Source organism: Sciurus vulgaris (genome assembly GCF_902686455.1).
Source record: "Sciurus vulgaris genome assembly, chromosome: 17".
Taxonomy (NCBI): Eukaryota; Metazoa; Chordata; class Mammalia; order Rodentia; family Sciuridae; genus Sciurus; species Sciurus vulgaris.
In genome coordinates, this window is record NC_136478.1 from 12,075,665 (window position 1) to 12,099,771 (window position 24,107).

General features: G+C 48.7%; 2 protein-coding genes and 1 long non-coding RNA gene across 5 annotated transcripts in view; 1 reads left to right on the top strand and 2 right to left on the bottom strand.

The window, feature by feature from the left end:
• GLG1 (golgi glycoprotein 1) overlaps positions 1 to 9,291 on the top strand; it is a 114,215-nt gene extending 104,924 nt beyond the window's left edge. Inside the window, exons 21-26 of the mRNA XM_079119648.1 lie at positions 534 to 676; positions 872 to 973; positions 2,015 to 2,122; positions 3,651 to 3,771; positions 4,351 to 4,457; positions 6,577 to 9,291. Coding sequence (XP_078975774.1) covers positions 534 to 676; positions 872 to 973; positions 2,015 to 2,122; positions 3,651 to 3,771; positions 4,351 to 4,457; positions 6,577 to 6,744 — 749 coding nt within the window. The 3' untranslated portion in view covers positions 6,745 to 9,291. The remainder of the gene's footprint in view (positions 1 to 533; positions 677 to 871; positions 974 to 2,014; positions 2,123 to 3,650; positions 3,772 to 4,350; positions 4,458 to 6,576) is intronic.
• Positions 1 to 24,107, bottom strand: part of LOC306649059 — a 208,030-nt gene that overhangs the window by 76,661 nt on the left and 107,262 nt on the right. The window lies entirely within an intron of this gene.
• Positions 12,771 to 22,108, bottom strand: LOC306647454 (tyrosine-protein phosphatase non-receptor type substrate 1-like). Of its 3 annotated transcripts, XM_079116825.1 has the most exons (6): positions 22,021 to 22,092; positions 21,534 to 21,803; positions 15,626 to 15,985; positions 14,831 to 15,124; positions 14,432 to 14,494; positions 12,771 to 13,473 (listed from the first exon to the last, which is right to left on the bottom strand). In XM_079116825.1, the coding sequence occupies exons 2-6, from the start codon at positions 21,622 to 21,624 to the stop codon at positions 13,172 to 13,174; spliced, it is 1,110 nt and encodes a 369-aa protein (XP_078972951.1). In that variant the 5' UTR covers positions 21,625 to 21,803; positions 22,021 to 22,092; the 3' UTR covers positions 12,771 to 13,171. The 3 variants fall into 3 exon arrangements, with proteins under 3 accessions (XP_078972951.1, XP_078972952.1, XP_078972950.1); XM_079116826.1 differs by having other exon boundaries at positions 12,771 to 13,470; positions 21,534 to 22,108; XM_079116824.1 differs by having other exon boundaries at positions 21,534 to 22,107.

The following is a 24,107-nucleotide window of genomic DNA, read 5'->3' on the forward strand; positions in this document are numbered from 1 at the left end:
AGTGCCTTTCTCCTCCTTTGAAGGGTATCCAGGAAGTTTGGCATGACAGTCAGGAGAAAGAGGAGATAAACATCTGGAAAACTGCCCTTGAAGAACATACAGAAGGAATAAGAACTAGAGTTCCTTGGAAAAAATAGTCTAGAGACTATAATAAAGCTTCATGAGCATGGCAGAATATACCGGCAATCTCTTTTGGAACAGAAACTTCAGCTCTTGGCTGCAAGACCTTGTAGCTTAATGTGTAAAGTGTGATGGATATTTCTTTCTTGGTGTTTTCAAAAATATCTATTATAGGCAAGGCTGCTGCTGTCTGCTTGTTTTTTAATATCAGACCATAAAATCCTGCGGAAGTACTCTTGAACTAGATCACATCACTGATAAACAGTGGAATGAGAGCTCAGTAGACATTTACTGAATGAACAGATCATGTTTTAGTTATGGTCATTGCCTCCTTTTGAAAGGTGGATTTCTAAAAATTGTTAAGATTTTCCAGGTGGAATAATTTATCAAGTATTTACTGCTTTTTGCTCTAGATTATCGCTTGAATCCTGTGCTAAGGAAAGCCTGTAAAGCTGACATTCCTAAGTTCTGCCATGGTATCCTGACCAAGGCCAAGGATGATTCAGAGCTAGAAGGCCAAGTCATCTCTTGCCTCAAACTGAGATATGCTGACCAGGTAAACTGGTGGGGCTCTCCACAGAGCTATTTATCAAGCTGCCTCTGTCCCTGGGGGTGTTCTCTATGAAGTCTTCAGTTGCACCCCTGTTTTCCCAAGACCTTTTTCATGCCTTCCCCAAGCTAGGTGCTAAGGGACCAAGTAAAAACTGACGCTCTCTGTTGGACTGCTGTGTTCCCCTTTTGTCACATGTAGCGCCTATCTTCAGACTGTGAAGACCAGATCCGTGTCATCATCCAGGAGTCTGCGCTCGATTACCGCCTTGACCCTCAGCTGCAACTGCACTGCTCAGATGAGGTAGGACGCAGGTGTAAAACTGGGTCTACACAGTGCTGGTCAGAGAAGATTTATTGGAGAAAAGTTCTTTACTTTCTTTCTCTTCGGCCCTGAACTCGTGATTAACTTGCAGGCCCATTTTTTTCAGCTCTCGAGGAGTTCTAGGTACTCTGTCCCTCTGAACTGCTCTTAGCATTGGTCCATCAGACTGCCGTGGTGGCTTCATACTTCTCTGTTGAACAAGGATATTCTTTTATCACTTTCTATATATAATTTGTTCTTCCCTTCTCTTTATTCCATGTAGTCCGCTCAGAACACCTCAAGATTTGCCATAAAAATAAAAGTACTCTCATGATAGCTCTAAGTGCCTATCTTACTACTAGCTAGAAATTATTTTACTCCTAGCTAGAAAAGACCATGTGAAGAATCCTGTTCAGTATACATCAATTTTAGGAAGTCACAACTAAAGATGTTTCAAAGAAGCTTACTCATAAAACCGTCCAAAGAAAGTTAAGTTTGTTATCATCACAGTGGGCTAGGTTCGAGAACCCCTTTGTGTGTTTCCAAGTTGTGAGTCTGGGTTAACTCAGAACTCTGTAAATATTAAGCATTTGCTTTCAGTATTTTACTGGGCTCTATCATCTTCCTCATGTGGAATGAGGGAGTAGCCTTTTTTTGTTGACGAGTCCTAGGACAGTCTGACTCCATAGCATAAAGATATGTGCATTTACTAACTCAATTCCATGTGCCTGTCATTATGAGGAGAAGGGAACCTCAGAGCCTGGCCTCTGCAGGAAGAGGGATGTGTGCTCCACCAAGCTGTTAGAGATGAGCTCTAGGCACACATGAGGGGGATCACCACATCCACATGTTGAGAGGCCCAGGTTTCTGGTGATAGCAGAACCATCCCTCACCTGTCTCTCAGCAGCTGGTCAGTGCAGTGAGAGAAGTCACCAGTAGTGTCCAGGGACAGTTGAATTCAGCAGGCTCATCTGTTCTGGAAGCCTTTTGCTCTTTTTTGTACTTAGCTGAGTGGCCTTGTTTTCTTTGCCTCCTGAGCAGATTGCCAGTCTTTGTGCTGAAGAAGCAGCAGCCCAGGAGCAGACAGGTCAAGTGGAGGAGTGCCTCAAGGTCAACCTGCTCAAGATCAAAACAGAAATGTGTAAAAAGGTAACCAGTCACCCTTCTTTCCTCATGCCTTTGCTTCCCCCGACCCTTCTTGTTTCCCAGGCTGGCCTTAAGAAGTCCTCCTGCCTCAGCCTTCCCAGTAGCTGAGACTGCAAGCACTCTACTGAGCCTGACTTTGCTCCCCTTTTTCTCTTATTTTAATGTTATAACTGTATTCCTTAGTAACAGAATCGGAAGTCTAAGCCTTTCTTCACAGCATTCTATGCTGTTCCCTTTTATAAAACCTTAAATCTGATCCTTAACCACTAATCTTTAACTTTAATATTCTTTCATATACACTAATATGCCTCATCCTGCAACTGGACCATTGTTTAAGGGCACTGTGAATGTGATACCAAAACAAAATGAAAATCAAACGAAACAAAATACCTAATTCATTTGGGAAATGTCACATTATTAGCAGGGTGCAGTGTTGCACATGAGTAAACTGCAGGTGTATGGTGATGCACAGCTAGCCTGGACAACTGAGCAAGACCCTATCTCAGAATAAAATAGAAAGGGGTGGGATTGTGGCTCACTGGTAGAGCACTTGCCTCGAATATGTGAGGCACTGGGGTTCAATCCTCAGCATCACATAAAAATAAATAAGTAAAGAAAGATATTGTGTACAACTAAAAAGTACTTAAAAAAAATTAAGGAAGGGAGGGAGAGAGGAAGGAAGGGCAAAAGGGCAGGGACTCTAACTCGGTGGTAGAGCATTAGCCTAGCCTATACAAGTCACTGGGTTCAATTTCCCCTACCAAAAAATACTAACAATCAAATTATGCCTTCTAAGCATACATTATCTTGCAACACTGAAAGTGAAATTGACCTTCCTAGGCAACTTAGCTAAACCCTGTCTCAAATTTACAGAAGGGCTGGAGATGCACTCGGTGATAGAGCATTTGTCTAGCAAACCCAAGACTCTGGGTTCAATCCCTGGTACTGCTCAGAAAAGTGCAAAGAAATTAATGTATTTGACACATTTTTAAAAAACTAATCTTGTTTAAAAGAGAGTTTTATTAAACTCTAAAACTTAAAAACTATCATTTAGGTACTTCAAAATTATATAGCAAGGCACAGTGGCACATACCTATAATCCTAGCTACTCTGTGACTAAAGCAGGAAGATCATAAGTTCAAGACCAGCCTGGGCAACTTAGTGAGACCCTGTCTCAAAATAACAAATAAGAAGGTCTGGGACTATAATCAGTGAAGAGGGCTTGCCTAGTATGCACTAGGCCCCAGCTTCAATCCCCAGTACTACAAAACTAATGGTAAGGATGATGATGATAATGATGCTAATACTACTATGGCATACCAGAATATATCTAATTTTCCAATCATGTGCAGTTCCCAGCTTTCCATAGCATATACTGGATCTCTCAGAGGTAGTTAGCGAATTAAATTGGATGCCAAGAATCTGTGTTCTCTGATCATTGCCACATTGCCACCTATCCCATGTTTACAGACAACAGGTCTAATGCAGTTTCTCTACAAAAGTTCTCTCTGCAATGCCCTTCCCTTTCCAGGAAGTGTTAAACATGCTGAAGGAAAGCAAAGCAGACATCTTTGTGGACCCCGTTCTTCACACAGCGTGTGCCCTGGATATTAAACACCACTGTGCAGCCATCACCCCTGGCCGTGGGCGTCGTAAGTCACTAGGTTCACTCTAGCCCTTTCTGAACTCTCTCACTCTCAGATATCAGTGGCTACTACTCTGTTTTGTGGCTGCAGCCCAACCACAGACAACATCCCTTGGGGCAAGGTTGTTGCCTTTGTGGCATAATGAATTTAGGAATGATTCTGAAGGTTTGAACTGACCTAACCATGACCAGGGCTAAAGCGTGGTGAAAGGGATGAGTTGAGTAATTTATCACCAAAGCAAAATTTAAGTCATCATCATGGTCCTCGTCCCCTTCTCTTGTCCAAACTAAGCTTCCCTGGGAGCCACGGTGGGCACAGTAGGCAGGTTCTACGTAAGTCTGGCACCTGGGCAGGTATAAAGTTTGTTTCTGAACCATCACACCCAGTAAAAATAGAAGAGGTCTTGAGATTCTGGACAGCCAGCCATCCCTGGGAGTTATATCCCCTCCCTTGCCATGTTGGATTTTGACTTTGTTGAGCCTGAAGATCTGAATTCTCTGATGGTTGGGTATCCTTCCTCCAGCTTTATGGAAATGTCTCTGTTCTGTGTAGTTGCAGACTTTTCTTACCTATTTTCTCTCACAGAAATGTCCTGCCTAATGGAGGCCCTGGAGGATAAGCGGGTGAGGTTACAACCTGAGTGCAAAAAGCGCCTCAATGACCGAATCGAAATGTGGAGTTATGCTGCAAAGGTAAAGACCTAGTGGAGTTGCAAAGTGACCATCTCTTCTGTCTGTTTCCAGTCTCTCCGAGGTATTTCCCTGGTGTTCTTGTCCTTGCTGGAAGACTAAGCAGTAGTAGGTATATTTGAAAAATTTGGACAGTGAGCCTTTAAAACTTCTTGACTCTTCATGAACCTGGAACCACATGATTCCTTTGCATTGGCCTAGGTCTGCAAGCCTCTGCCAGCACCACTGGTTGCTATAGCCCATCACCGAAAAATGAGCTACCCAAAGAGAAGAGGGACATTATGCCCATGGAAAAAGAAAGAAATCCAAAAATCTTAAACCTAATTTTTAAGAAATTTATACAGTCTTTGGAAGAAAGTATGTATGTGAGACCAGTGTGCAGCTGGCCTGGGACACAGAGGATATGATGAGGAGAGGCTTCGGGATGTGTAGGGTACCCCGGTAGAGGGTCCTGGAGGAGAAGAAAGCTCCCTCCAGAAGTGCAGTCCGGTGAGAAGAGTGACAGTTCCTCTCACATATATGTTGCTTTGTAATTTCCACAATGTTATGATGGCTGTGTTACCTCATTTGAACCTCAGATTCCAACAAGGTAGATAGAATGATTATTTTATCACTTTATGGCAGAGGGAACCGACTGCAGAGATTATGACTTGCCCAAACTGCCTCACGTTTCTCGATCCATGCTTTTATGTTGACCCACATGGAATAGAGTCTCCCAGTGACCTTGGTTTGAGACAGTGACCACAGGATCTCTCCTCCTTCTTGGCCTATTCTCCTGTCTCCCATCTGCTTAAAGTCAAGGGTTAACAAACTGGATGCAGTGCTGCACTCCTATAGTCCCAGATGCTCAGAAGCCTGAGGCAGCAGGATTACTTGAGCCCAGGAATTTGAAGCTAGCTTGAGCCAGATAGTAAGACCCTGGTCTCCCCCCGCAAAAAAAAAAAAAAAAAAAAAAAAAACACAAAACAGAGAAAGTCTGCCTTCCTAGGTGGAAGGGGAGTGCTGGGGAGGGATCGTGTCAATCACAGCAGTCTATCTTCCTTCCATTCCTCCCAAGGGAAGGAAGTCATTGTGAAGCCCTTGGTCACATAGCAGATGCCACACAATCCATTCTTCCCTCAGTCTTCCACTCCTTTGAGCTCTTTTCCATTGCCTCAGAGTGACTCACTGCTTGTTTGATAAGTGTGAGTGCTCAAATCTCATCGAGCTCATGCCTCCCTGCTCTGTTCTATGTATGCAAGGAGAACACAGAGCAGCACAGGGAGCCAGATTGAGGCTCAAAAGAACATCTTCATGTACACACGGGGAACCTCTTGGTCCTGATTGCGTTGCAGCAGGCTACCACAGAATGCGACTGAGGCTGAGGAGTCGTGAAGCCAGGTGCACACCTGTAACCCCCTTGACTCTGGAGTCTGAGGCAGGAGGATTGCAAGTCTGAGACCAACCTGAGCAACTTAAAAATAAAATGGGCTGGAGCTATAGCTCAGTGGTAGAGCACCTCTGGGCTCAATCCCTAGTACCAAGAAAGTGTGTCCATGACCAGTGCTTGGTGAGTCCTTGCGGTCACTGTGTCATTGTCACACCATGTTTTTGATGTGGGCAATGTTTGTTTTATAATGGTCAGTAAAGTCAAGATAGAGGAATAGCACATAATACACTCTCAACTTTTCTCTTTGCTTTTAAAAAGGCAGCAAACATGATGAAGAGCATAAATCAAAATATATAAGAATCCATGCCCTCGTGCAAGTCATATCCAACCCTGAGCCACTGGGTTTCATTTGTAATATGGGAAAAATGAGATTTGCTAGTAGACACACAACTCTTGCCCAGATTGACACGGACATGTCCACAGTGCGAGAGGTTGACAGTTAATGTACTAGCAGTGGAGGTCACCATGGAGAAACGGGGTGATCACCTCTCTTTGTAACTTTTCTGTGTCTAATTTTGTGCAGTGGACATATGTAGTTCTATGTCAAGGGGAAGAAGTTGCATGTCTCTTGATTTTCTGTCCTTCCCTAAAAGAAAAGACTTAAAGTGAACTAGGAATTGTGGGAGCAAGTTACACTTTGCACCATAGCCCCCCTGCTCTCCCTCAGAGGGTCATGCTGTTGTCTCCTTCCAGGTGGCCCCAGCAGACGGCTTCTCTGATCTCGCCATGCAAGTGATGACATCCCCGTCAAAGAACTACATCCTCTCTGTGATCAGTGGAAGCATCTGTATATTGTTCCTGATTGGCCTGATGTGCGGACGGATCACCAAGCGAGTGACACGAGAGCTCAAGGACAGGTAGAGCCTCCTTGACCACCAAAGGAACTACCTGCCCAGTGCCCAGTCTGTACAGCCTCCTGTATAGTGTACCCTCACCCTCACCTTCTGAGAGGTGGCACCATCACCCACGGTAGAGCAGCAGCAGGTGCCCACTGCATTGTCCCGTCCAACCTGGCTACGTCCACGGTATCCTCCTCCTCCGCCGCCATCTGCAGCATCAGCAACCGGCCGCTTTGATGGTTGCCATTGTTGGCAAACTTGGATTTACCTGCCTGTACACACATCTCTGTCTCATTCTCTCTCTCTCTCTCTCTCGTACCAACGGGACTACCGACAACTTCCAGAACCAACTCACCTGACCTGCAACTCAAAACACTTTTTTAAAAAAATCACCAAAAAAAAAAAAAAAAAAGAAAGAAAGAAATTTTTAAAGAAAGAAAAAAAATGTACATAGTAACACTTGTCCTCCTCCAGGCTTGACTTGGGCAGCAGGGTTATTTCTTCCCTGTAACTGTGTCAAAGGCAGGACTTGGAGGGGATGCACACCCCAGCACGCCATCACTGAGAGTCTGCCTCATCTCCCAGAAGCATTTTCGGGCTGGATCAGAAGCATCTTTGGGCTAGATCAGGACTTCACCGGGGACTGGAAAACCACTAACCAGCCTCTTTGGGGCCGGTGGCTTCTGCTGAAGTAGTGACACTTCCAGCTCCTGCCCAAAATGAGCTGCTCCTGGTCAAGTCCCACAGCCAGGGGTATTTCTGTGATGTCCTCACCTGGCACAGTAAGCCATGAGCCTTGGGGAGGCAGCCAGGCTCTCCTGGGTCAGAGGTCCTTGGAGCAGGACCATCCACTGATCTGCACTGAGAGGCTGGATTCTGAGTCCACACAGCAGGACCCCATCAGCTTTCTCCTCCAGATGGTGCGGACTGTCACCTCGACGTTGGCCCTGCCAAGGGGCCATCACTCCAGAAGTTCTCTTCTCCAGGAGGCAGTGACTGAGGAGAGGGATCCTGTCAGACTGGGGTGGGGGCAGGAAGGAGGAACAGAGATCTGACTCACCTGGCTTTATTTTTCAGGCTACAATACAGGTCAGACAGTGGCTTATAAAGATTTAGCAAGGCCTCAGGGTGTGACTGACCATCCAGCCTGGCCTTTCTGCACGCTCTAGGCAAACTTCCCAGCAAGCTCCTCTGCCTCTGCGTGAAGGGGTGTGGAAAGTGATTACATTAAAAGATGGAGGATTTTCTCCGTTCTTTTTTCTGTCCATTTGCTGCGTGTTCCCACTGTAGTAGGCACTGGCTAAATGTGGTATTCCGGTGACTCATCAGCTTTCCAGAATCTGAAGCTTTATGGGAGCAACACTGCTGCCCGTTCTCCCTTGTTGCTGCAGTGTGGAGCTGACAGGTGTGGGGCGGAGGAGGAGGAGGAGCCCAGACGTCAAGGTTCAGCCAGGCTTTCCAAGCTTGGGGCCTGGCATCACGGCGGCTGTGCAGGAGGGCAGCATGTACAGTAGGAGATATATTTATATAATATATATTTTATTAACCTGTTAGATGTCCACAGAGTATTATAAATCACGTGCCTAAAACTGTCCACGTAGACCGAGGCCCCCTCATGGCGCCCTTCCTCCGCCTGCCTCTCCTTTGCGCTGTTGAGTGCTGCAGTTCCTGAGTGACATTGTCTTCCCTGAAGTGTGTTCGGTGCGAGCCGTGTCAGTTGCAGATCACCGATCCAGATTCCTCCTTGTCTAACCTAACTGACCTACATTTGAATACTGTGGTTTTGTTCCTTTTCTTTTTTCCTTTCTGCTGCCTTTCCTGGAGGAACTGGGTTCCACAAGCCGGCTTATGTTCCCTGCTTAGAGTAATACAAATCTCCAAAGGAAGCTGCTAAGCTGCTTGGACCCGTCCCCTCAGTCCTGCTCTTAGGGTCTTCTGATTCCCAGCAGCTGTCCTGGGATTCTTGAAGACACCTGCAGGGTAAGCAGCTGACACCCACCTCATGCTGCCAGCTAAGCTGAGCTGGTCCAGAGGATCCCTCCCTCTCAGGACTGAGGCTTGATACCCAGAACTGGGGCCGTCGTGGACACAGGCCCCCCTGCACATCATGTGCTTGTGGGACAGGGTTAGTACCCACTGTTAGCCTGGGGTGGGTATCACTCCCATCCCTGCAGTTTCCTTCCCAATATATGGAGAACATCTTTGTGGTTTTAGTCTCTCAATATTCTTTCTGAATTGACAGAAAACCCCATTAGTTGTCTGCATCAGATTTGGAGGTCTGATGAGTTTGGTTCTTTAAACATTTGTCATTTTTAGAAATGTCCAGAATAAGGCCAGGCATGGTGGTGAATGCCCATAATTCCAGCTACTGGAAGACCAAGGTGAGGAGGACCACAAGTTCAGGCTAGCCTGAGCAATTTATCTAGACCCCATCTCAGACATGAAAAGGGCTGGCGGGGTAGCCCTTGATGGAGAGCCCTTGCCTAGCTTGTTTTTGAGGCCCTGAGTTCAATCCCCAGAACTGTTAAAAAAAAAAAAAAGAAAGAAAGAAAGAAAAGAAAAGAAGAAATAGGAGGACTATTGTTTTCTTCAGGTATCTTCAGTTGCTTATTTCAAGGGAGTCTTCCTCATCCTCCTTGGGGTGGTTTTCTGTGCCTGGCTCTTGAGAGTCCCATACCTAGTCTTAGAGCAAGTTTTTCTAAGTCCAGGGAACCCAGTGCCATCTGCACTGGCAGCCCACTTGCCCACTCTGTACCTCATTTGGCATAACAGCAAGTTCGGGGACAGCTCTGGCTGTATGGGTCCCTCATGGGTATAAATAAACTAGTTGAGGACTAGTCAAGAAGAGGAACCTGGCCCTACCACAGGAGCCGGTGATGAACTCTAGCCTTTATCTCTTCCAATATAGAGCCCATGAACAAGCATGTAAGAAGCAGAAGCGTTTGGGACAAGGCCCCAGGCAGTTGACAGAAATGACAGCAGCCAGGTCACACCAGTGCCTCACTCTCAGACACAGGAGCCTGGACTGGAGGCACCGTGGTCTGGAGGTCAGATCTGGACAGAATGCCCAAAACAAAACTCCGCACCTTGTAAGACTTTCTCCCACACCTGAGAGGTTCCTTACCTTGGTGTGTCCCTGGACTTACCTGCTATGGCTGCTGTCCCAAGGCAGGTCTGCTGGCAAGAAGCACTGACAGGGGAGCCATACCAAAGGCTTGGGTGCACTCTGGGGAAAGCCCTCATCCCCTGTACTCGCAGGAGGCCCTCTGGTTCCCTGTGCCCAGCCCCAGTTCTGTGGGTCCAGTCGACTGGCCTGAGCCAGTGCCTGTGCATCCTCAGAAGGTAGGGGGCCTCTAGGACTCTGGACGAACCCACATTCATGAGCTGTGCGCTGTGGACTCCTTGCACACCCTGGCAATCTCGTCCTGCGCTCACTCCCCTGGCAGCCCAGGGGTAGGAGGGTGTGGGGACAACACTGCTCTGAGGAGCTGTGGTAGAAAGGTACTCTTAGAATCCCATGTCTTCCTGTTTCCTGAGGTCACCTGACAGAAGAATCCAATGGCAAGGATGCTGACATTTATATTTTATCAGATAGATTGGTTAAGGGAATTAAGTGGCTGATATCCCTCAACCTTGTATATCAGTGCAACTTCGGGAAGTATCTCCATCCTCTCCACCTTCAGGATAATAATACCACTTCTGTCCCAAAGATCTCCCTGTTAGTCATGGGCTTCCTTTCCTAGCTGATTTCAAGTCCCTCCAAGATAAGACCTTCCCCTCCCCCTTCCCCATCACAACACAAGACTTCTCCACATCTGGTAGATCTCAGTAAGAGGACGGGGAAAGCAGGCTGGACTGGAGCCCCTCAGAAGTCATCCATTCCTGCCCAGCACCAGCACCCTAAATTGTGACTGTAGAACCAAAAGAAAGATGTGGCTTTTTAATCTTGTGCATTTTGAAACTTTCACTTTTATTTGAGCTTCTTAGGAGTTTTAAAAAACTCAGCTCTCAGTCTTTCCGTTGCTCACCATTTGAACACACCGAAGTAATTTTACAATATGCAGCGCCCTCGTGTCCATCGTTCTATTGGGCCTTCAAGTTACTTCTCTCCTGTCACCTCTCTACCACTTGGCCTTGGTTCCCAAAGGGACTGGAGCGGGATCTGGTTTCTGGACTTCCCCTCTCCATTTGTCTTTGATTTGCCATCCATCTAGCTACACTCCCCCCTCGTCACTCCACTAGGGAGGACCAGGCTACCTGTTAGGGCAATCAAGTTTGAAGATGAATCCCGCTTCCTTTCCAGACCTCAGACAACGTGTGAGTCTTAAACCCAGATTGAACTTCAGGGTGACATGCTCCCCCAGGCCATTCAGTAAGACTGGTGTGGGAACCTACCTAGAGCACAAAGATGGATCGGTCTGCACAGATTGGTGGTGGTGAGGTCCTGGCGGTTGTCTCCTCTTCCCTTCGCTCCTCTGCCATCCTGCAGGACAATGGGCCCTGCACAGTGGAGAGACCCAGGTGAGGAAGAGGTGTGGACAGTGCCTGTGTTGTTTGCCTTCCCCCCAGTGTAGAGCCGACGCCTGGACCTCCCTCCACCAGGCATGCAGGGTGGTGTTGGAACAGGTCTCCAGTCACACTGGTGCCCTGGGCGGCAGGCTTCACAAGTGGCTGCCCCCAGCTCAAAGCCCCCAGGATGGTCCTCCCAGGAGGACAGATCACGGCACTGCTGTGTGAGATCTTAGGCCTCAACTTTTTTTTTTTTTTTTGAAAGAAAGAAAGAAAGAAAAGTACAATTAACAAGCCTCTTTTGTAAATGGGTTTCCTTTCTATGTATAAAATTCTGGCAGTTCCTTGTTTTTACATGTTCATGCTGTGTAATTTTGAGATGTTACTGAGATTCTGAACATAATGTGCATTTTTTTCTGTACAGATGAAATGGGAGAATTTAATAAAGAGTTTGCAGGTTTGTACTTGTTAAATCTTCTCCGAAGTGAGTGGGAGAAATCTCCAGGTTTACAGAGGTGTTAGCAGTGACTGAATGGCCAACGAGGTCCTTAGTTCATAGCTGAGGGTCTAGCAGAGCAAGACTGCAAGACATTTCAAGAGAGGGAAGCTCTATCCCCGTTTTCTCTGTGCCGGGGCAGAGCTGAGAGACACATCTGGAGCTTTCAGGCCGACGAGTGCAGAATAAGCCCTTCTTCTGACAGGATTAAGGCTCTGTCCTGGAGGCACAGACCCAGAACCTCTCCTTGGGTGCTGCATCTGGGCGCTGGCCCTGCACGTGGTGCCTGGGCTCAGCCTCCGCCACCGACTGCCCGGGATCACTTCTACTCAGTCCTCCCCACCTAAAGCCCCAGCTCTGCGTCAGTGGCCTTCCCTGGACGCCCTTCCTGAGCCTTTCCTTCTGTTTCTCCCACTCAGCAAAGCTGATTTGCATCTGGGTGTTAAAGTGTAACAGCTTAGGGATCCCTTTCTTGGGTCCTCCTTCCCCTTTGGAAGCGTTGCTTTCTATTACTCTGATAAGTCCTATTACTTTGCTCTCAGAAAAAAAAAGATTAGTGGTGCACACTTGTAATCCCAGGGATTCAGGATGCTGAGGCAGGAGGGTCTCAAGTTCAAAGCCAGCTTCAGCAACTTAGCAAAACCCTGCCTCAAAATAAAAAAAGGACTGGGGATGTAACTCAGTGGTTAAGCATACTTGGGTTCAATCCCCAGGACCATCAAAAAGAAAAAAAAAGGTTATTAAGGAATTTGCCTGGTGGCAGGAATTTCTGAAGTAATCCTGTCCATACTGTGATGGGGTATGCAGTGAGAGAAGGAAGTGGTGGCCTGGGACCTGGGCTCCTCAGAACTCCTCCCACCCATATAGGCAGCTGTCACTTAGGAGTGGGTGGGCTGGGCATCAAGAGGCCAGGAGAAGGTGAAGCATGGAAGAGGAGAGAATGAGATTCGGGGGCCTTCTGAGTCCTGGCTTCATACACTCCTGTCTCGGGCTTTGGGCAGCCATGAGCCTCTCTGATGGGTGGAGTCTGGTTCAGGGCTCCTGGAGGCATTTGGCATTTGTCCTCAAAGGGGCTACAACTTAAAAAATCTTTAGCCAAAAGCCTGGTAAGGTAGTTAGACCACGTGGCTCTCACTGGATGAGGGGGCGTGGCCTCTTCCACAGACAGCTGCCGGGGTCCAGGCACTTCACCTCTGACCAGCTAGACACCTTTGCACTTGAATGACCAAAGGAAGACCCCAGCCTCCTATGGGGCCAGGGCCATGGGGGCTGGGTCTGCAGACTCCTCCGACTGGCCTCCCCAGGTGCTGTTGCCCTGGCCTAGATCCCATCTCCCTTGCCCAGCACAGCACAGCACAGCACAGCAGAGTTCCCTCAAAGTCTCTGTATTTGTGGAGCAATGTGGGCAGCCTGGAGGCCGAAAGAGGAGGAGGAGGAGAGGGGACTACGAGGAAGCTGGCTGGATGTCGATGGAGGCTGGGGCACAGGCCGCACTCGCGAAGTCTTGCGGGTTGCTGGGGCATGGTGCATCATCCTCCAGGGTCCTGGCAGGACTGTGCCCCCTGCCCGCCTGGGTCCTGGAATCAGGGGCTGCTCCTTGAGCCTCTTGGGTGGGAGGCACCCGCCGGTGGGCCAGGCGGAAGCGATTCCTCCAGACAGTGACCAGGATCAGGCCATAAAGGGGAGTGGCACCCAGCAGTCCCAGGTAGCAGTAGGTGATGGCAGCCAGGGTGTGCTCCAGCTCTGCTGTGGAGACAGAGGGAGGGCTGCTGAGCCTCTAAAGTGTGTCCTCGCCTCCCTGCCCTGGTGCCTTCCAGAGAGCTTTCTCTCTGGCTCCTTCATCCTTGGAGGTGGTGGTATTCCCACCCTCTGTGTCCTTGGCTGTGCATCTGAGGATCGAAAATCCTCGGGCTGGGCGGTGATTGTGACTGTACTGAACACATGGACTTTTCTTATTATTCTTTGAACAATATGGTATATCAACTATTTGCATAATATTTATATTGTATTAGGTATAAGTAATCTGGAGGTGATTTCAAGTATACATAAGTATACTTATATATACAAGTCTACTTACATACTATACTTGTATATAGGTTATATACAGATGCCACCCCTTTTCTGTAAGGGACTTACACATCTGCAGATTTTGGTACCAGAGGGGGTTTTGTGCTAGAATATGCCCACCCCTGCAAATACCTAGGGATGACTATATTTCCCTTTTCATAGATGCAATAGCTAGGCTTCCATTCTGCAAGGAATGGTCTCTTTTTTTGTTCACTCTGAAGCCTCAGCACTGTATGTGGTAGGGCACTGGGTAAATCTGAGACATAGAGAAGGTGAAGGACTCACCCAGGGGGCCAGGCGGGTTGGGGCAGAATCAGGAGAAGCCCAACTGCTCTTGCGGGAGCGTAGCGCTCTTCCCACTTCAGGGCTCAGCTCTCCCTCTGGCAGGCGGCTCCTCCCCTCCCCCAATTTGTGCCCAGATGCCATGTTCCTAACAGGACACTAAGCACATCTTTTCTGCACTGTAAACACTGGCTCAGTGTCTGACCTAGCCTTCCAGACTTCCTCACATTCTGGGTTTGCCCTGGGAAATGCTCAGTCCTCTGCCAACTGAGTGAACCTATTTGGCAGGGTAGGCGGAAGTCAAAAGGCATGACTTCACCACAGGGGTCACAGGTCGGTGCTGAGGGATCCATACCCAGAGGGATGTCTCCACCGCTCTCCTGAGTCTCATTCCAGTTCAGGCCCAGCCCTCTGCACCCTGCAACAGAGCACATACCCTTCAAATAACTTGAAAGGAAACAGGCATTCACCACCAGAGGACAGAGTTCTGGAGGGACAGCGGCTAGTGGGTCCTCACAGGAAACTGTCCCCAGCTTCATTGCACAGGCCCCAAAGGCCAGGTGCTTTAGGCAGGGCAGAGCTCGACTGCTTTGCCACACTCAGGAGTGCCTATCCGGACCCTCTGGTACTCAGGGCATCGGTGATGTTGGTAAGATGGAGACTCACCAAGGAGAATGGAGGACAGCAGGTCTGGGATGTAAGGCCCAGGAGACTGTAGGAGGAAGACAAGCACAGCCTCCGGCCCTCCACTCACCTGGATTCCTGGGCAAGTGCAGCGCAACCTCCGTGGCCCAGCTCTGGTGCAGGCCTTGGCAGCTCAACGTTGTTCCTGCCGCCTCCCGAGGCAGCTGCAGCCAGCTGACCAGGGGTCCCCCAGGCCTCCCTGTGAACTCGTCCTCCTCCTGGTGCTGGCCTCTCAGAACCCACGAGATCCTCAGAGGGGCCTGGTGCTGTCCTAAGGCCACACACAGTGCCAGGGAGGGAGTGCCAGAGGCTGGGACGAACAGGGTCAGCGCTGGGGGTGGGAGTGCAGGAGCCTGCACCTCCGCTGTGGGGAATGACAGAGGGTGTCCCCAAATGCCACCAGCCCCCTTTAGACCACAGCCCTGCACCCCCTTTCTTCTCGGGGCCTTTGGAGAGCCCTTTCTTCCTGCTTTCCCCAGCCTTCCTCCCAGCTCCTGGAAACCCTTCCTTTCCCAGGATCTGCTTTGGCCCCACATCTAGCCTCCAGCCTGTGCAGCAGAATATGAGCTCAGAGCTGGTCCCTGCCACATGCACCTTCGCTCCTCCGGCCTCCAGAAACCCTGCTGCAGGGCACGCGGAGGGAATGATGTACTGTTCTTCAGCCGCCTTCCCTCCCCACCTAGCAGCTGGGCGCTGCAGTGTGTCCGTCTTCCACATCAGCAGGCCGGTCTTCTGCAGTCCTCCTCTGCATCTCTTCACCCCTGCAGCCAAGGCTCCCCCAGATGGTTCTGTGCCTTCTTCCCAAGCCCCCTGCCATCCCACTGCAGCCCTGCCCACCGGGGGCTCCAGAGCCCCTGGGACTCACCCTGATAGAACAGGTGCGTCCCCTCTCCAAAGATATACAGGCCTGAGAACCACATGGCACAGTAGTAGATGCCCTCGTCAGCAGGGCTGGCATTGCCCACGGTGAGGCGCGCAGCATTCTGGGCCAGATCCATCTCTGCCAGGAAGCGGGAATTCACACCCAAGCCGTAGGTCGGGGGAGCCCCATGTCGCTGGCTCAGTAGAAAGGTAGGGCCGCGCCCCTGCAGCTTCTGGTACCAGGACAAGACGTGGGCCCTGATGGGGCTGCCCCGCACCACACACCAGATCTGGGGGTTGCCTTGTCCACTCAGCACAGAAGGCTGAGGCTGGAACAGAGAGGGCAGGAGGACCTCTGTGGCACCTGAGGAGGCAGAGGGACAGTCACCCACTGATACAACTCCAGGGTCATTTATTAGGTGCTCAGCCTAGGGTGAGCATGCAGGAAACACCAGAAGATATAATGAGCACTACAGTTCTGTAAGAAAAAGGTAAAGACCAGTAGGGAAATAAGCAAAGGGCAATAAATAAGAAATATTCAAGGCAACTACAGATTGACTCAGGAAATACTGGTTTTGGCATTTGGGTTACAGTAGAGACCAATGGACAAAAATTCTGCCACTGGAATTTTTTTTTTTTTGTACCAGGAATTGAACCCAGGGCACTCAACCACCAAGCCACATCCCCAGCCATTTTTTATATTTTATTTAGACACAGGGTCTCGCCGAGTAGCTTAGTGCCTCCCAAAATTGCTGAGGCTGGCTTTGAACTCATGACCCTCCTGCTCCGGTCTCCAGAGGCGCTGGGATCACAGGCTTGTGCCACCACGCCTGACTTGGGAAACTTTTACTCTGGAGAAAAACGTGAAACTATGAAAAGATGATTCAACTTCATTAGCAAGCAAAACTGTATTTACTTACAGGTAAAATGAAGTGTTTCACCTATAAGATGAGCAAAGATTAAGACAGATTAGTTTGCAGCATGGAAGAGGGTGGGCAGGTAGGCACTCTGGTATGGTCGGTGAGATGAGATCCCAAGGATCTCTCCAGGACCACTTGGCAGTCCCCATCAAGACTGTGAACCACCATGCTCTGACCTGGAAATCCCCTCCAGGAACCCGCCCGATAGGTCGGACTGCACTCTGCGTAGGATGGAGTGGTTTGCAGCTGAATGGCAGTTCCAGTGAGTATAACCAGAAAAGCCAAAGAAACAGGTGATGGTGTGGTTCAAGTAGCTTCAGGTGTAACGGTGACTCGATGTGGCGGTGCTGGAGGGGGACAGACAGGTGCAACGCTAGACTGCTGACGGGCCTCAGGCTGAGGATCCGACTGCAGGCCGGAGAAACACGTTCACACAGTTTTCGTTTGTTGGGTTTTTGTTTTGGGTGGTACTGGGGATAGAGCCCGGGGCGCTTAGCCACCGACCCCTGAGCCAGGCCCCAGGCTTTGTTTTAGTTGTCGATGGACATAATATCTTTATTTTGTTTATTTATTTATATGTGGTGCTGGGGATCGAACCCAGGGCCTCACACATGCCAGGCAGGTGCTCTACCACTGAGCCACAACCCCAGTACCCCCAGGCTTTTTTAAAATAATATTTTTTAGTTGTTGATGGATCTTTATTTTACTTCCTTGTTTATACACGGTGCTGAGCATCAATCCAGGGCCTCCCAGGAACGAGGCAAGCGCTCTGCCGCTGAGCCCAGCCCCAGCCCTGCCCCGAGCCTTTTTTGTTTTTTATTTTGAGACAGATCTCGCTGGCCTCAGACTTGTGTGCCTCCCTCCTCAGCCTCCCCAGTCGCCGGGCTTACGGGCAAGGGTCACCACACCTGATAAAGAACTATTTTTGATAAGAAAGGTTTGAGTGATTTCTCCAACTACAAGCCTACCACCCCTGAAGGCCAGCTTCAGTGCCTTCTAAAACCTACTGTAAAGGAAGTCACGTGGAGGATTGAAAGGGCCCCCACGTGTGTAGCAGCAGAGCGCAGTGGTGGCAGAGATAGAGATGCAAACCTCCTTTGTCCCCGGGATGCACTGCAAACTGAACCAACTATCAGGTATGCTCTTCAGGGGCTGGGACTGTGGCTCAGTGGTAGAGCGCTTGCCTAGAACGTGTGAGGCACTGGGTTCGATCCTCAGCATCACATAAAAATATGTAAATAAAATAAGTGTCCATCGACAACTATAACTAATATATATATATATATATTATTTTTTAAAAAATATGTTCTTCACTCTGGTGCAAAGCAGTTCACATCTTATCTAACAGGTATTTTCAAGAAGAGCAACCTAGGGCTGGGGTTGTGACTCAGTGGTAGAGTGCTTGCCTAGCACATGTGAGGCACTGGGTTCGATCCTCAGCACCACATAAAAACAGATAAATAAAGGTTCATCCACAACCACATATATAAAAGAAGAAGAAGCAGCAACCTAGTTGAATGGGAAGAACACAAGTTTTGAAGCTAGCAGTCTAGAGTGTGAACTGGGTCCTGGATTGCGGGTAACAGTGGAAGATTCTAAGATCTTAGAGCCTCCATTTCTCATTAGTTGGAAGGGAAAACAGTACTCACGAATATATAGCAGATTTCTAATCATATCAGGAATTATTGTGAAGAGTAAGTGAAAGAATGCGTGTAGGCCCAGCATGGTGGTGCATTCCTGTAACCCCAGCTACTCGGGAGGCTGAGGCAGGAGGATGACAAGTTTAAGGCCAGCCTCAGCAATTTAGTAAGACCCTGTCTCCAAAAATCAAAATGGCGGGGATGTGGTTCAGTGGGTAAGTGCTCAAGGGTTCAATCCCCAGTACCAACAAAACAACATGCCTGTAAAGCGGTCCAGCGCCTGGCACGTTGTCAGTGCCAACCTTGCACATACGTTAAGTCTTGGGCCCTAGGCAGGGATTTAAGAGCTATGCTAGACAGTGTGATCAAACGCCTGTTGGACTGGTACATAGAGTATTCTAGAATATTCTAGGACATTAATTACAGACTAATCTTGTGAGTGACTAGGAGGCCTGAATCCTTCTGCTCTTCCCTCTTGCTGCTTGACTTGCAAGTCGTGTCATCTTGCAGGGACTTCATTTTTCCATCAGTAAATTGCAAGAGTTGAATACCATGCGTGCCAGCCCCCGGACTTCGCATTTCTTGTTAGGAAAGATGGGAAGAGATAACAGGGAAGGAAGGATCTGGAAAGGAGAGAGCTATGGCGAGCCTCTGAAGGGACAGCCCAGCTGCAGACGGGAGCACAGCACGCTTTTCAGAAAATGAAGAGCCGAGAGACCAAGCGCTGGTTCAAGAGTGCTCTCACCAGAAACGCCGGAGAGGTGCGACTTTTTCCTTAGCTGTGTGGTGGGTATTTGCTTATTGTTATTCTTTTATGAAAATAAAATGCAAAAAGGAAGCCAATGAAAGAAGAGGAGAGGGGAGGGGAGGGGGAGAAGAGGAGGAAGGGTAGAGGGAGGGGGAGGGGGAGGGGGAGGAGAGCCATTGGTGAATATGACAGAATTTCATTGAAAGCCTTGGTCAGCTAGGCCCCGACCAGAGGCCAGTGAGAGGTAGACACAACACTGTCAAAAGCTCAGTCCACGGTAGAAGGGATCACGGAATTAGAAAATTGCCATTTTGCCAGGTACAGTGACGCACGCCTGTAATCCCAGCGGCTGGGAGGCCGAGGCAGGAGGATTGGAAGTTCAAAGCCAACCTCAGCAATTTAGGGATGCCCAAAGCAACTCGGCGAGACCCTGTCTCTAAATAAAATACAAAAAAGGGCTGGAGATGTGGCTCAGTGGTTAAGCGCCCCTGAGTTCAATCCCCAGTACCAAAAAAAAAGGAAAAGAAAAAAGAAAAAATTGCTGTTTGACAACAACTACAGAAAATTGTCTCAGCCAGACTCATCAGTGGACAATAAACTAGCAGAAGCAAGTCCAGGGGCTTTGGTTAGGTTTGCTTTCCAAGAAAGCAACAGCAATAGTAATTCGCAATAGAGGACAACACGGTGGAAGTCAAGGTCACCAGCAGTGGGACCGAAGACAAGGCCACACCTGCTGCAGTGCACCCAGAACGCACGTCCTTCAGAGGTCCTCCTGTCAGAAACGCAGACCCGGAGTCTAATCATGAGGGAGCGACAACCCGGACTGAGGCACGGGCCACAAAATGGCCAGGCTGCCTATCCACAAGTAGAGGTGAGGAGCTGCTCTGGGTGGAGGCCCAGGAGCCATGAGAACTGAAGGCAGAGTGTGACCGGGTTGGGTCCTGCACCAGAAAAAAGTCTTTATTTTGCTCTAAATAATATTGGTGAGACAACCAGTATAACTTGAATAAGATCCATAGATGACATCACATTTTATCAAAGTTAATTTTCTGATTCTGCTTATTATATTATGCTGCATTATATATGAGTATTCCTTATTTTTAGGACACACCAGTTGACATGCTTAGGGGTAAAGGACATCATGTCTAGCCAGATGTGGTGGCACACGCCTGTTATCTTAGCTACTCAGGAGGTGAGGCAGGAGGATTGCATGTTCAAGGCCAGCCTTCGCAACTTAGTGAGGCCCTAAAGCAATTTGGTGAGACTCTGTCTCAAAATAAAAAATAAAAAGAATTTGTGGTGTGGCTCAGTGGTAAAGTGCTCCTGGATTCAATCCCTGCTACCAAATTAAAAAAAAAAAATCAACAACAAACCAGCAGAAACATGCAAACTAGCCCTTTACAAAAGAGGAAATCCATAAGATCAATGAACATGACAAAGTGCCCAATCTCAATCAGAAAAGCAAGGAGACCAGCAGCACCAGCCCCTGAATGGCTAAGATAAAACCAGCAGGTGAGGTTCCATTTGGACAGATGTGTGGAGGACTGCAATTCTCCAATACGCGTGTGACCCGTTGTTCCACATCCCACAACCTGGGAGGGAGTGTGTGAAACCACTGATTAGCAATGGGTGGGTTAGGAGTGCAGGAGGTCACATGCCTTGTAAAGAATACTCCTTTTAATGTCATTTTGAATGCTTTACTATCATAGTCAGACACAAATTGAAGGTTTCATATTTTGGAAAAAAAGCCTCTGTCTCCCACCACACCGGAACACCAAGACCCAGTCCCTGCCCAAGGTCTTGTCTCTTGACCTTTCTGCAGCACGTAACCCTGACCACTTCCTTCTTTAGTCTCCCGCCCTCCCACGGTCCCAGCAGCCCCTGGAGGGTCTCCATCCTTGGCATCTCTCACCCTCTTGTAGAGCCACCCAGCTAGCTCTTTGGGAACACTCAGTTTCTCTCTGGTCTCATTTCTACAAATTACAGTGGAAATTTGTAATTACAGGCCCTCTACCCCCGTTTCCCACTGTGAGGTGAAGTTGACATCTCAAGGCGTCCTCTCCATCCTCCTCCTTTTCCCACGCACGCCTGCCCAGCCCAGGTCTGCCTGGGCCAAGTGCTGCTCAGACTCCCACCTGGCCTCCCCTGCTCCACCACTGCTCTGCAACCCACCGGACCCTGCTCACTCCAGTGTGGTGCCCCTCCTGGCACTAGTGCCCCCACCAACTGTCCTAGGATGCAAAGAGATTGATGTCACCTATTTCTGGTATACCTAAGCCCTAGGACAGCCTTGCATAGCGGATCCCCACCACATCCCTCTGCCTTCCAGAACAGCCTCTCTGGCCCGAGGGGCTCCTTCTGCCCCTCAGCTTCCCCTGGTTGGTGCCCTCCCACCCTCAAGTCCTGGGTTCTCCAGTGGGAGGCAAGCGTGGGACCCCCAGGCTCCACAGCAGTGGATCCCCAGCCCATGGCTTCTGCCCCTGACCCCAGCCTAAGAGGCCCCCCGGAGGCTCTTTCACAGGAATTTATCTATTATTACCCCCATGTACACCCCCAGGAAAAAGGAGGGGGTCAGGATCTCCTGGGGAGGAGGGAGGACCTCACCCTGGGTGAACAGCAGCAAGAAGAGCAGCAGGCCCACTCCAGGCCTTGACGCAGCTCCTCTCAGAAGGCTTGGGTGGATCATCACGTCCATGTCAGCCGGGGACGCAGGGCGCAGCACTTCTGTGGCCTCAGAATCAAGGCTGGGTGTCTACTTCCTCCGTAGGGTGGAGGGAGGGCGCAGACACAGGCGCAGGGCATTTGTGGGCCAACATCCGGGGCTGTCTCGGAAAGCCCCTGGCCTGGGAGCTGAGAGTACGACACAGAGCGTTGCTGCAGGTGCAGAGGACAGAAACGCAGCCACGGTCACTCAGAGGAGGCAATTTATTGGCCCTTCAAACCACCAAGTCCTACGCAGGTCCTAGGCTGGATCCATGGGCTTTGAGAGATGTTGGAAATCCGCCGCTTCCTTCCCTCTATTCTGCTGTCTATTCTTCTCTATATTCTGATTCTTTAGCAGGATCTCCTGAGAGGGTGGAGAGACACCTACCTGGCAGCCAACGGCTCAGCCACCCCAGCTCAAGGAGAGGTCACTTTCCCGTTAGTTAGAGCCAAGTTCTGACACAGATGTATCCTGGATTATCTCTTTGCCAAACCAATTACTATGGTCAGTGGGCTGACCAGGCATGGGTCATCTGGAAGCTGGGGAGGGGAGAGGGGTGTCTGTCGATCTTTGTGGACTTCATTGGCAATCTAGGTTGTACTTGCCAAGAAAGAATGGATGAAGGTCAGGCTTCTACCATCCAAAGGAACAAATATGGGCAGGAGCAGGGAGGACTACCCCTGCCCGAGCTGCAGGAGGTACTAGGGCCCTTTGCTGGCCCCTCCCTGCCTCTTCATGCTACTCCCTAATGGGTACCTCTGCTTCCTGTTGGTCCCACGGAGGCCTCAGCCGTCCCAGCCCTGGAAGACCCTTTCCTTCCAGGGCCCAAGACTTTGTGGCTCAATGATAAGAGTTAAAATAATAACAATGTTAAATGATCAACCACCCCTTACCTCCCTCTCAGTGTTGAGTGGGCCCAATGACCTTGCTGTGAAGTGCTCAGCACAGAGCACCCAAACGTGGCAAAGGCTGGGAGAATGAGGGAGATTTTCCAAGATGGCTGCCACAACAAACCCCGTCCCCCGGGCTCTGCTTCCTTTTCCAGCCTCGTATTTTTTCTGTTGAGGTATAACTGACTCAGTAAACTGCATGTATTTAAAGTATGGGACTAAAGGGGCTCATGGTAGCTCAGTGGTATGGTGCTTGCTCAGCACGTATAAGGCCCATTACCTTGGCAAAAAACATGCAATTAGATGAATTTTGACACATGTACACTTGTGAAACCATCACATCCAAGATGTTGAATGTATCCATCACCCCAAAAGTTCTCTTGTTCCCATTGATCATCCTTCCCTTCTAGCCCAGCCCAGACCGGCCTGCCACCATCCTATTGACCAACCCTATAGGTTAGTTTGCATTTTCTAGACTTTTATAGAAATTGAATAATACTGTATCTACACTTGTTTGTCTGGCTTCTTTCCTTCAACATAATAATCTTGAGAGCAGCCCACATGATTGTGAATGTCTATAGTTAATTCGTTTTAATTGCTGGATTTCATTTCATGGTATGGCTACCTTATAGTTTCCTTTTCCATTCACCTGCCGATGGACATTTAGGTTGTTTCTATTTTTGGCTAGTTCAAATTGCGTTTTTTTTTTTTTTTTAAATACCTTGGAATTGCACGGCTGGGTCATATGGATGTTTAACATCCTGAAAAACTGCCAAAACATTTCCCACAGTAGCTGTGTAAGAGAGTCCTCAATAACACTGGTATTGTCACTTTAAAAAAATTTTTTTTGTAAGTGTAGGTGGGCATCATGCCTTTATTTTATATGTTTATTCTTATGTGGTGCTGAGGATCGAACCCAGTGCCCCATACATGCTAGGCAAGTACTCTGCCACTGAGCTACAGCCCCAGCCCTGATATTGTCACTTTTTAAAACTGTTATTGTTTGAGACGTTATATTAGGCATGTAGTAGGAGACTTTGTTTTGCATTCCCTAATGACTAATGATCCATATCTTTCATATACTGATTTACTACCCATATATATTCTTTAGTCAAACGTCCATTCAGTCTTTTTTATTGGATTGTTTTCTTATTATTGAATTTTGAGTTCTTTATAGGTTCTGGATTCAAATCCTTATCAGATACTACAAACTCTTCTTCAATGTAACATTGCCAACATTATCATCAAGTGGTGGGGTCTGTGCCCCTTCTCTTATAACGGGGTAAATCTTTCTTTTGTTAAGATAATTCCACTTATTTATTTTCCATATTTTTGGTGCATTATAGCATTATAGTTGTACATAACAGTGGGATTTGTTGTTACAAGTTCTGAAACTGGGGAGTTTTTTTTTTTTTAACATAGCAGGAATTGAACTCAGAGGTGCTTTACCACTGAGCCACATCCCCGGCCCTTTTTAATATTTTATTTAGGGAAAGGGTCTCTCTAAGTCTCTTAGGGCCTCGCTAAGTTGCTGAGGCTAGCTTTGAACTTGCCATCCTCCTGTCTCAGTCTCCTAAACTGCTG